Genomic DNA, 12,733 nt, shown 5'->3' with positions numbered 1-12,733 from the left:
AGAAAAAAAATACTGACAGCCAAACCCTCCCCTCACTCCACCAAAAAAGAGGGGTTGTTGTATGTGTGTGTATACATTTACTCAGTTCAATTCCAGCTTAACACCACTGGATATTAACTGTGTATATGATACTGTACTACAAGTTGGGACTTCAACATAAATTAAATGATACCCGCCTCTAAGATGAATAAAAGGACATGGGCAAATACACAACTAGCCACAAGTCAGCTGTTGTGTTATAAGCAACTGTGCTTAAGTAAATTAGCTAACCCCAAGACAGAAAGCAGCATATTCTTAGGATCCACTAATGATGCATTATTAAGACCAAACTCTTCCAAGGACTTGGGAGTAAGCTATGGCTCTGTTCTTTTCCAGCTGGCATTTTTTAACATCCCCTTGATGGCTTACATGTGTTGGAGCTTGCTGCAGCGGTGCTTTGGTCACAACTTCAGGTCTCATCTCCATCAAAGAAAATACTTGAAAATTATGCCTGTTCACCTACTTATGCTACTGCTGTACATCTGGCAGGTTTATTCCTGCTACTTTCTTTATGCGACATACGGCACCCTAGCTTTTTTATTCTCCCCTTTGCGGACCTGGTTGACACTGCTGACACCTGTTCTCATTCGTTGTGTGTGGACACTGAACTCCGCCAAGCTTGGAATCTTCATGGTGCAGTTAAAAAGCCACCTGAGCTCCTGAAGGCCATGTCTCACCACTGGCAGCTGGGCAGAAGCCCAGCCTCTGTGTCTATAGCCTAGGTCTCTACCCCAGTAGCAGGTGGAGGGCCAGTATTGGTGCGTGAGCTTTAGGGAGCTGCTGCTCGTTTGGACTCCTGGATGTTGGAGGGATTACCCACTACTGATACCTGCAGAATGGACTGCAGAAAAGTCTCAAAAATAATGCCTTTATTCCTTCCCTCCTCAAGGAGGCAAAGAGTTGATTTATCTTTGTGAAGCGAAAACCCTTATCTAGGACACCCACAGGGTAGGGGTTGGGTGTGTGTACGGGAGTGTCTGAGGCCCAGTGTGTTTTTTAGGGGTTACCCCATGTAAAGCACCTACCGCTGTGCTTGAAATTCAGCAGCTGTCAAAGGTGCAATTTCAAGGGCAGGGAACCTTTGAGGATCTGGGCCCGACCCTGACCACGGCTGAGATATTAGTTCCCAGGCCTGTTTTCCCGCAGGATTGTGGGCTCTCTGCTTCCTTAGTCGGAAGTGTTTTCAACTAATCAAATAAATGAATGAATGATGAATAAGAAAGACCGTGAGCCTGAGCCTTGCTCGTGTGGCCTCGCTTAAGGGGCGAGAGAAGGCGTGGCCTGTCCTGGCCTCTAGGATGGTTGGTGCTGGACCTCTGGGGACAGGGTGGGGCGGGAGGAGGCGGGGCCAGGCCTGGTCTCTCATAATGGGATGGGTGGTGCTGGACCTCTGGGGGCGGGGCCGGGCCTCTGGGGCGGGGCTGGACGGCTTGTTGCCGGAAACGAGCCATTGACGCTGTGGCCCGGAAGTGGAGCGGCTGTCGCAGTGCGGCTCCGGCAGTGGCGGCGGAGGCTTGTGTTTGCGGCCTTCGGCAAGCGACTGAGATGGCGAGCGCAACTGCACCTGCAGCCGCAGCCCCCACCCTGGCTCCACCTTTGCAGCAGCTCCGGCACTTGGCGGAGGAGCTGCGGTTGCTCCTTCCTCGAGTGCGGGGTGAGCTGACGGAGTTGGAAAGCGCGACGGCAGGGGCGGGCTGGGGGAGAGGCCGGGATCGGGGAGAGGGCGGGCTCGGGGTCGCGGAGAGGGCGGGCTGGGGCGGCGGCGGCGGGGAGCCAGGCTCGGGCGAGGGAGGTAGGTCCGCTTACCTTAGCTTTTCCACTCGCCACCATTCGTCCCCTACACGCCACACCCACAAGTCGGCGAAGCCCAGGAGACCACCGAGGAGTTTAATCGAGAGATGTTCTGGAGAAGACTCAGTGAGTGCGCCTCCTGTCCCGGCTCCCCTTGCCTCAGTTCCTTCAGCGTCCAGACCCCTTTCCCTCTCGCTCTCCCCCAGGGAGGGGACTGCCCTCCTCCGCTGCATCCTTTCTGTGAGATACCTTACCCACCTCAGCACCTGAGAGCGTGAACTAGAATTCTAACATCGACATTCGGGAGGTGTTTTTGAGAAGCCTGGGTCGGTAAGGGAACGCGTATCTTCCAAGACCGTGCAGCGCTAATGTATTGGCACCTGCCTTCTCTTCGGCCACCCCCCAGATGAGGCAGCTGTGACAGTGTCAAGGGAAGCCACGACTCTGACCACAGTCTTCTCTCAGCTTCCACTGCCGTCTCCACAGGTGGGCTTCACTTTCCTGGAATCCTTGGGCTGCCGAGTTACACCTTAGGAATCCTCTAATTGTCTTTCCACCTTTTACATGCATGCCAGGAGATTTATTTTCATCTGTCCAATGAGGTTACCGTTTTTTACTTCACAGGATTGTTGTGAAGACCGAATTGCCAAGTGCATTTCCTGGCGCGGAGTAGGCAGGTCTTATAAATATTGGTTCAATCTGAAGTTCACCCTGGTTGTTTCTTTTCTGATAATTTTTTAAGCACTTTTTATGTGCTGGGTGTTTTCACATACTTGATGGCCATCTGACAGATGAGCAAGCAGGCTCAGAAGCTCAGGTTAAGATTTAAAAAAAAGCAGGGGAGCTAGAATTTAAATCAAGGTCTATCTGATGTCTAAGGTACACCTATTCTGTTATACTACATAATACCCTTTTTATATTATTTTTTATATTTAATCAGTAACCTATGCAGATAGTATAAAATTCAAAAGATAGCAAAGTTAAGTGTGTTAAGTTTATCGTTCCATCCACTTTCTCGTTTTTGTCTCCCCCAGTTCCTTTTGCATTATTCCACATATATTCTGTGCATATATACATTCATAAACATTTATCTTGTATGTGTCAGCTTCTTTTTACACAAATGGTAAGATACCATAAACACTGTTCTGGACCTTCCTTTAAATAAATTAACAATAGAGCTTAGAAATCAACTCTTAGCAGTTAGTATAAAGTTGTTCCGTTCTTTGTAATGACTGCATAGTATTCAATAGACTAGATATAAACATAATTTAACCATACTCTATGTGGACATTTAAGCTGTTTCCAACTTAGAATTACTACAAACAGTGTTGTGATGAATTACCTAATTCTGTGTATGTATGTATATCAGTAGAAAAAATTCCCAGAAGTGGAATTGCTAGAACAAAGAATTTATGCATTTTAAATATTTCTTTATTATTAAACTAATGAAAGTAAGCATGTCGGCTGTGACCACGTATGCTCTATGCTTAGTTTTTCTAGAGCTGTGTATCCTTAATATGGGAGTAAGGTTCTTTTAAAATGGCATATTCATTGCCTTATTTGATTTTCATAATCAATAGTTTTAATTTCTCAGTCTACATATATAGGTGTTTGGAAAGAATATAGGTATCTTCTGCTGCATGTACCTACAGTGATAAACTCTCTCCTCCTCACATACCTTTGAGATTTTTTTTTTTTTTTTTTTTTGAGGCAGAGTCTCACTCTGTCACTCAGGCTGAAGTGCAGTGGCACAGTCTCGGCTCACTGCATCCTCTGCCTACGCGGTTCGAGCAGTTCTCCTGCCTCAGCCTCTCGAGTAGCTGGAATTACAGGCACCCGCCACCATGCCTGGCTAATTTTTGTATTTTTAGTTGAGACGGGGTTTCACCATGTTGGGCAGGCTAGTCTCGAACTCCTGACCTCAAGTGATCTGCCTACCTTGACCTCCCAAAGTGTAGGGATTACAGGCGTGAGCCACCGTGCCTGGCCTACCTTTGAGATTTGTGATGAGGAAACAAGAGATGAATTGTATGATGGCACTTTAAAAGATTCATGGAAAATAGACTATTTCAAAAAGAGTAGTTAATATTATCTTATTTTTCTTATCTGCTAACCCCTTTCTTTCAAATACACTTAGGACTTGCTGCTAAAACTCACTGCAAGTAGGATACCACAAGGAGGCAGCATAGAACTGATTTTCTATACATGCTCAGGACAGTAGTTTCACTCATAGGTGAAAAATTAGAATTTGGATTTATTTGAAATATATACAAATATTCAAGTATATACATATATTCAAATAAATACATATATGTATATGTGTGTGTATATATACACGTACATACACATGAATCATCATTGCCTTCTTGAGATCTCACCACTTTAGTCCTACTAAAAGATGGGTGGTTTTTTTTTGTTTTTTTAAAATTCCAATCTGCATGGAATGATACTTTAATAAAATTATGTGCTTGGATGTTGAATAAATGTCAAATTACCATAAAAGTTTCTAAACACTCTCAGTCACTGTCCTTATCTCATCCCTGACTGGTCACAGTTTGTAGACTGGCTCCAACCTGGACCACATTTGTATAGTATTGACTTAGAATTTAAGTCAATTGAGGACAAGGAAGATGAGAAAGCCAGTGACCACCTAGAAGGAAAATAGTTAACATCAAGCATTGTTGAGTCCATGCTAGTTACCTTTAGTTACATATTGTGATTCTGTTAAGAGAGAGAGACCTGGTTAGTGATCTAATAACCATGGTCTATCAGTTAGTCTGTCTGTCTGTCTCTCTCCCTCTCTTTTCTGTAAAGGGCCAGTTAGTAAACATTTTAGATTTTGTAGCCAACTACCCAACTCTGCCCTTATAGAGCAAACACAACTACAGACATTTAAACCAATGAGTATGACTGTGTCCCAATACACTTTATTTACAAAAACAGGCAGTGGGGCCTGAGTTGGCCTGAGGACCATAGTTTGCCAACTCCTGGTCTAAGATATCATGAATATCTTGGGATACAGTGTATCAGGAATAAGTTTTTTCCTGCTGTTTCTTAATGGTTTATTGAGTTGTCAGCCCAATGTCTACTATATAACTAACTCCTCTCTGGTATGTGATGAGTATAGCAGAAGGCCTACCTTCATACTAGGACTTCAGAAAATGTTTGATGATGCTGTAGAAATATCTGCCTTAGGCCGGACGCAGTGGCTTACACCTGTAATCTCAGCACTTTGGGAGGCCGAGGGAGGTGGATCGCCTGAGGTCAGGAGTTCAAGACCAATGTGGCCAACATGGCAAAACCCCATCTCTACTAAAAATACAAAAAATTAACCGGGTGTGGTGGTGGGCGCCTGTAATCCCAGCTACTTGGGAGACTGAGGCAGAAGAATTGCTTGAACCTGGGAGGTGGAGGTTGCAGTGAGTTGAGACTGACTATGCCATTGCACTCCAGCCTGGGTGACAGAGCAAGACTCTGTCTCGAAAGAAAGAAAAAGAAAAGAAATATCTGCTGTATTCCACAGTAGAAGGGTTGACCACTTTTATCTAATCTGTTTCCTTTTTCATAGGAAACCCAGAAGTTCTGTGAACAAGTCCATGCTGCCATCAAGGCATTTATTGCAGTGTACTATTTGCTTCCAAAGGATCAGGGTAAGCCACATAGTAGATCTTTGCTAATGTTGTGGATTATGTCCTGTGACTTTTACCTTTACCTGACTTGAACATATAACTTTCTCCCATACAATACAGTCAAGGATAATTTTGTAATGTAAGTGACTTAAATAATCAAGCCATTATTCTAAGATACAGATGCTTTGTTCCTATGACTTCCCATCTCCCCTGCCTTGCCTGACTTGTAAGGCTTTTAATTTTCACAGGCTTCTCCCTCTTCACCCCGTTTTAACACCACAGATGCTGGCTGGCTCTCAGCCCCATATGCAGGCTCAGGCCATCCTTAGTTTCCTCTACCCATATTATATCTCACCCTATTTCTGAACATCTTCATAGGTTAAATGGCCTCCAGCCCTGCCTGTAGAATCATGCATTGATTATAATCATGCCAAAATTATAACTGAATACATGTCATGGATCTTCAGGGTTACTCAAGTGGCTTAAACTTCAAGTGTTTCATCTACAGTTGTTAAGAGATCACGGTCTTTAACGAATGAATACATGGTGTCACAGAAAGATTTTGTTCCAGATCTCTTTTAAAGAAAACACTAAGGAATGGCAGGAGGGGCAAGAAAATGCCATGGGGATATAAGTAAGACCTGAGTTTTGTGTTAGCATGTAGGTTAAAGCATGGCGGTGTACGTTACCTTATAGTTCTGTAATGCTTAGACTCAGGAAAGCAGATGGTGCTTCTGAAAAGAACACCAGGCTGCTTATTCTTTGGGTTTGGCCACAGGGATCACCCTGAGAAAGCTGGTACGGGGCGCCACCCTGGACATCGTGGATGGCATGGCTCAGCTCATGGAAGTACTTTCCATCACTCCAACTCAGAGGTAGTGATGCCACAGTTTAGGTTATCAGTTATTGGGGTTCCTTGCCTAAGAGGGGAAAAACTCATTTTAACAGCAAAGTTACTGACAGCTGAGAGTAATGACCAGCAGGAAGGAGCTTTTTAGGAGACAGGAACCTAGGTTATTAATTTATCCTTATTGATTTCTTTCCCCAGCCCTGAGAACAATGACCTTATTTCCTACAACAGTGTCTGGGTTGCGTGCCAGCAGATGCCTCAAATACCAAGAGGTGAGTAAAAGTGGGAAGTGGGCCGTGTCTGCTGCCCAAAGCAGAGAGACCTCTCATGTTTAGCTTCCAGCTTTGTAACATGTATGTATTTGAATTTATATAAACAGTCTGGTGAAACATATATATTTTATTATCAAAATTAATAGGTAGGTATTAATACTTTTTGTCATTCTCTAGTTCTCATACTTCTAAATTCCACTCTGCTTTGCTGTGGCTCTGTCTCTTGTTGGACAAATATGGTTTGTTTTCCTAGTCCTACCCCAAGAGTAGTATTATGGAGCACACAGAAGCAGTTATGAGGTAGAGACAGCTAAGCCAAAACAGTGGTTGTCCAAGAGGACCATGATGATAAACATCATGTGACCATTTTATTTCTTCTTGTGGTGAATAAAATACAAGCTTTTTAAACCCCTGTCTAGATACCAGGGGATATAGTGAGAAGAATTTTTTATTAAACCACCACCCTTGTCAACTGTCCTTGGCACTCCCTTTAATAGGAACAATGTGGTTGTTCCTTGCAGCCTTAAGAAAATTCTTGGGGTTTTCCTCTAATTCTAGTGCTTCTGATTTTTCACTCATAGATAACAAAGCTGCAGCTCTTTTGATGCTGACCAAGAATGTGGATTTTGTGAAGGATGCACATGAAGAAATGGAGCGGGTGAGGGGACTTCCATCATTGGAAGGCAACTCCTTGACTAGTAGATGAGAATTAATTATAAAGAGAGATTTCCTAAGCATTGCCAGATAGGTCCCCTTCTCACTACTGTCCTCTGTCTTCCATCTCCCACTCCTTGTTAGTGTGTGATTTACTACCACTCCTCTCCGTTCCCTTACTGGACAAGGAGAGCAAGAAACAGGGTTTATGAAATGATTCTACTCTGTAGCCGTTAGTGAAGTGGCTGGCTAAGGTTTTTTTTTTTTTTTTTGAGATGGAGTCTTGCTCTGTCGCCCAGGCTGGAATGCCATGGTGCGATCTCGGCTCACTGCAAGCTCCACTTCCTGGGTTCATGCTATTCTCCTGCCTCAGCCTCCCGAGCAGCTGGGACTACAGGTGCCCGCCACCACACCCGGCTAACTTTTGTGTTTTTAGTAGAGACGGGGTTTCACCGTGTTTGCCAGGATGGTCTCAATCTCCTGACCTCGTGATCCGCCCACCTTGGCCTCCCAAAGTGCTGGGATTACAGGCGTGAGCCACCGCGCCCGGCCTGGCTAAGGTTTTTGGACAACTAAGGCACGGTGGTAAAAGTGTAATAGGCCTTTTTTTTTTTTTTTGCATTCACATACATCATGGTATGTCTTAGGCTGTGGAAGAATGCGACCCTTACTCTGGCCTCTTGAATGATACTGACGAGAACAACTCTGACAACCACAATGATGAGGATGATGTGTTGGGGTTTCCAAGCAATCAGGACTTGTATTGGTCAGAGGATGATCAAGAGCTCATAATCCCCTGCCTTGCACTGGTGAGAGCATCCAAAGCCTGCCTGAAGAAAATTCGGATCTTAGTGGCAGAGAATGGGAAGAAGGATCAGGTGGCACAGCTGGACGACATTGTGGATATTTCTGATGAAATCAGCCCTAGGTAAGCATGAGCTCCACTTGAAACATCTGAGCAGCAGCTTTCTGATCTCAATTTGTACTGGGAAAAGTTTTTTTATATTTTGAAATTTTTCAAACCTATAGGAAAGTTAAAAAAGTACCTTTGGTGAACACTACTACATCCTTCTATTAGATTTGCCTATTGTTCACATTTTTTTCCTATATTGGTTTATTTCTCAAGAGAGATGTTTCATATTTATTCCAGAATGTTTTGAGAGTAAATTGCAGGCAGCAATGACATTTCACCCCTAAATACTTCAGTATGTATCTCCTGAAATGTTCTTATTCCTACTCCACATCCAAGATGTGGATTATCACATCCAAGAAATTTGACATTGAATATAATAATATTATCTAATATTCAGATTTCTCCAGTTGTCTCTATCTAAAATGTCATATAAATTCAGGGTTCTGTCAGGGTCCCACATTGCATTTAATTGTCATCTCTTTAGTCTCTTGAAATCTAGAACAGTTCCTGTTAGTTCCTGTCCTTTGTAATCTTTTTAAAAAAAATCAACATTTTAAAAAGAAACCAGGTCAGTTGTCTCATAAAATATCCAACAACCTGGATTCATGTGATGGTTAGTTCTCATTTTTGCAAGAATATCGTATAATTGAGTGTTTCATACATCTCACTTTATCATATTAGGGAGGCACATGGTGTTGGTTTGCCTCATTATTGGTGGTACTAAATTTGATCACTTAAAGTGGTGCTCACTTTAGTAAAGTTATATTTTACTCTAATTTTAGCTTCCATTGATGACCTGCCTGCCTGTATTAGTTATTAAACTGATGTTTTCATATCCTCACATTTTTGAGTGAATTGATCATGCACCCTACTATGAACCAAGGGAATTTTTCCCCCCCAACTTCCTAGTGAAATGGGGTATGCGTGTTTCAATAAAGACTGGTTGAACTTATCCTGTATTGGTTGCCCAGTTGCCCAATTTTAAAAACTGACAGGCATTTCTGGGACAGTTTCTTACTGTGACATCCATAGTTGTGTATTAGAAACAACTTTTGGCTGCTTTTCTTTTTTTGTTAATGATTACTTTTGTTTTCTGCTCTTAGTGTGGATGATTTGGCTCTGAGCATATATCCACCTATGTGTCACCTGACCGTGCGAATCAATGTAAGTACTGGCTTTGAGGGAATAGCTACAGATGTAATGGGCGGAACTTCACTAATCACTAGTATTTCCTCTAAGCTATAGAGTACATATTTATTTGTCACATTTGGATGCAAGTACAACAGTAATGTCACAGTTCTTGCATGTGTTTGGGGTTGATAAATATTTGCTGAAGTTGAATTATAATAGCCATGAGCTTTGATAGTTCTCTCTTCCATAATCACCTGGGTAATCATTTAGAAAATGCTGCTTTAAGTCTGGGCGTGGTAGCTCACACCTGTAATCCTGGCACTCCGGGAGGCTGAGACCGGCGGATCACCTGAGGTCAGGAGTTGAGACCAGCCTGGCCAACATGGCGAAACCTTGTCTCTACTAAGAATAAAAGGCCGGGCGTGGTGGCTCACGGCTATAATCCCAGCACTTTGGGAGGCCGAGGTGGGCGGATCATGAGGTCAGGAGATCTAGACCATCCTGGCTAACACGGTGAAACCCCGTCTCTACTAAAAATACAAAAAATCAGCCAGGCGTGGTGGTGCGCGCCTGTAGTCCCAGCTGCTTGGGAGGCTGAGGCAGGAGAATGACGTGAACCTGTGAGGCGGAGCTTGCAGTGAGCCGAGATGGCGCCACTGCACTCCAGCCTGGGCTACAGAGCGAGACTCCATCTCAAAAAAAAAAAGGAATACAAAAATTAGCCGGGCATCATGTGCCTATAATCCCAGCTAACTCGGGAGGCTGAGGCAAGAGAATCACTTGAACCCGGAAAGTGGAAGTTGCAGTGAGTTGAGATTGCACTACTGCACTCCAGCCTGGGCAACAGAGCAAGACTCTGTCTCAAAAAAAAAAAAAAAAGAAAATGCTTCTTTGAAAAGAAAGTCTTAATTACAGAGTAATTTAGGAACTTCTCAACCTGAAGTCACAAGTTTCTAATTTCTAGACTAGGCAGCAATTAGATTGAACTCTAGCTGTTCATGAAGTAGCTGGCTGAGGTCACAAGTTTCTGATTTGTAGTTGAGGCAGAAATAAGTGTTCCAGAAACATACTCTGTTCTAATACAAACAGTGTGATTTAACCATGGAGAGTCAAGTTTCTTATAAAAATCTGATTTTATTGTATTCTTTGAAGTTCTGTGCTGTGCCCTTTGCTAGAGAGACTTCTGTTCTCTCTAATGGTATTGGAAAGAGCAGTAAAACTGCCAAATAGCTTATATTTTACAATCAAATGTATCAATTCTAGTAATAACTGATAAATTGAATAATGGAAATTAGATTCATCAGAAGTGTCTTCATGATGTACAAACACCTTGAAGTAGAATAGGATCCTTTTGGGCATTAACTTTTTTTGGCATTAACTTTTAAAAAATTGACTTCCCAAGAAACAAACGTTTTTAGTCAGCTATCCCAAACATAGTATCTGCTCTAGCAATTTTAAAATGTGTACTGCATATGCATCTTATATGTATTGATATTTTATGTTAAACGTCTCCATGTTATCCTTATATTGGTGTTCTTAAAATTCTTTATGCTTTTTTTTTTTTTTTAAAAAAAAGGAGCCTTAGTCATTTCTGCTTTATATTTTGAGCTATTAGCATTTGGGACCAATTTAGGTTACATTTTCCTTTTTCTGTCCTTTTTTAAATTGAAAATATTTTAGATCTAAAAAATTTATTAAACTGTTATAGCAATGGTATTAACAAGATCTTGCTAAATGAAAAGAACCCGTATTCCTGCCACCCTAACCTAATCAGCATTTTTAAGTTTTGCATACTTCCTTCAGATTCTTTTTCTAAATGATTTTTTTATTACTTGGGTCTTTTAAAATATTTGAGCTCACCTTTTTATGGTAGGGCTCGGGGTGAATAACTTCTGTGTTTCTTTTCTAGTCTGCAAAACTTGTATCTGTTTTAAAGAAGGCACTTGAAATTACAAAGTAAGTATGAAGGCTTCTCAGATAGCTTTTTGAGAGTAAAACGGAACTCTTGTCCAGACATTCTCAACTCCCTAGCCCCCATTTCAAGGAGTGAGAAAGGGTGGGTGTGGGATTTTATTTCAACTTCAGTTGTGGGGCAGCTGAGATTCTGCAAAGAAGCTTCCCTTTAAAAACATTTTAGTTTTCCCTGTGCTCCCTCCTGAGGGTAGGTTTTCCCTTGATGCGCTAACAAGTTTAACTTGTTTCTTTCCTATTCTATTCTCAGAGCAAGTCATGTGACCCCTCAGCCGGAAGATAGTTGGATCCCTTTACTTATTAATGCCATTGATCATTGCATGAATAGAATCAAGGAGCTCACTCAGAGTGAACTTGAATTATGACTTTTCAGGCTCATTTGTACTCTCTTCTCCCCCTCTCACCATCATGGTCAGGCTCTGATGTCTGCTTTTAAAATGGAGCTAGAATGCTTGCTGGATTGAAAGTGAGTGCCTGTCTATATTTAGCAAGGGACACTATTACCAAAGATTGTTGGTTAGGCCAGGTTGGCACCTATTTATAAACCATATGCATATAATATATTTTTCTGTGCTATATATGAAAAATAATTGCATGATTTCTCATTCTTGAGTCATTTCTCAGAGATTCCTAGGAAAGCTGCCTTATTCTCTTTTTACAGTAAAGTGTGTTGTTTTCATTGTAAAGATGTTGATGGTCTCAATAAAATGCTAACTTGCCAGTGATTAAACGAGTACCCTTCAAAAGTGTCTTTTTACCAGAAATACAGTGGATTGAGACTAGAACATTGCTTTCATTTGGGTTTGTAGGTTTAAAAATCTGATTCTGATCAGAAGTATATTTAGAACAAAACACTTTATTTATAAAAGATTACTCCAAAATTCATCTTAGTATTTCACCATGTTACATGTTATTATCAGCAAGTCCTTCTGAATATTATCCCAGATTACTCCCTGTCTCACAAATATATTGGCATTGAGCTCATTTGTTACGTTTGCCCACCTTATTGAACAGATTTATTTTCTTTATACATACTTGTGTTGTCCTCTGTTATGTGTGTCCCCAAATGTAAATACCAAATTTTTATAAATTAAAATTTTTTAGTGTATTAGAGATTTTGTGTAATTTTAAGGGCCTTTTCAGTTCATCCTTTTGCAAAACCATCACTTAATTGTACTTTTGCATCGGTCTAGAAGACTGCATATTGGAAAGCAGCGTAAACCTGTAATGATGTATATTCTGGTGAGCTGAATAGGGCCTTACGCATGTCCTACAGGTCTCCGGCACCTCTCATGCCCATCATCTTCCTTCTGTAGGTGTAATTCATCACATATGCCTTTCTGCCCTCTTTAGGTATAATCAGCAACAGCAGTCATTCTTTGAGTGACTAATGTATACTTGGGGTTGAAATTCTTTAAGCCAAATGAGTTTTAATTGACTGTTTTGAAGTGCCATTTTGTACTGTTAACAAGTGTCATAAAGG

At 41.9% G+C, this 12,733-nt stretch overlaps 2 protein-coding genes across 5 annotated transcripts in view; both read left to right on the top strand.

Annotated features, from left to right (window-relative positions):
- The window catches only part of TMEM62 (transmembrane protein 62), a 45,430-nt gene extending 44,166 nt beyond the window's left edge, over positions 1–1,264 (top strand). Inside the window, exon 14 of the mRNA XM_011989215.1 lies at positions 376–1,264. Coding sequence (XP_011844605.1) covers positions 376–702 — 327 coding nt within the window. The 3' untranslated portion in view covers positions 703–1,264. The remainder of the gene's footprint in view (positions 1–375) is intronic.
- CCNDBP1 (cyclin D-type binding-protein 1) lies at positions 1,235–11,980 on the top strand. 4 transcript variants are annotated; one of them, XM_011989217.1, is made up of 11 exons: positions 1,235–1,693; positions 1,897–1,956; positions 2,237–2,316; positions 5,399–5,480; positions 6,238–6,334; positions 6,508–6,581; positions 7,163–7,239; positions 7,883–8,163; positions 9,252–9,312; positions 11,189–11,235; positions 11,501–11,980. In XM_011989217.1, exons 1-11 carry the CDS (start codon positions 1,585–1,587, stop codon positions 11,613–11,615), a joined length of 1,083 nt encoding a protein of 360 aa, XP_011844607.1. In that variant the 5' UTR covers positions 1,235–1,584; the 3' UTR covers positions 11,616–11,980. The 4 variants fall into 4 exon arrangements, with proteins under 4 accessions (XP_011844607.1, XP_011844608.1, XP_011844606.1 ...); XM_011989218.1 differs by having other exon boundaries at positions 11,189–11,239; positions 11,507–11,553; XM_011989216.1 differs by lacking the exon at positions 2,237–2,316.
- The last annotated feature ends 753 nt before the right edge of the window (positions 11,981–12,733 follow it).

This window comes from Mandrillus leucophaeus, unplaced genomic scaffold (genome assembly GCF_000951045.1).
Source record: "Mandrillus leucophaeus isolate KB7577 unplaced genomic scaffold, Mleu.le_1.0 Scaffold35, whole genome shotgun sequence".
Classification (NCBI taxonomy): domain Eukaryota; kingdom Metazoa; phylum Chordata; class Mammalia; order Primates; family Cercopithecidae; genus Mandrillus; species Mandrillus leucophaeus.
The sequence above is the reverse complement of the archived record's forward strand: the minus strand, read 5'-3'. Positions and strand labels throughout refer to the sequence as shown.

Bases quoted from the DNA above. Each gene is read 5' to 3' on its own strand.
- CCNDBP1 (XM_011989216.1), top strand. From the start codon at position 1,412: ATGGGTGGTGCTGGACCTCTGGGGGCGGGGCCGGGCCTCTGGGGCGGG. The intron at 6,335-6,507 runs GTAGTGATGCCA...TTCTTTCCCCAG, and splicing joins TCCATCACTCCAACTCAGAG to CCCTGAGAACAATGACCTTA. The intron at 11,236-11,500 runs GTAAGTATGAAG...TTCTATTCTCAG, and splicing joins AAGGCACTTGAAATTACAAA to AGCAAGTCATGTGACCCCTC.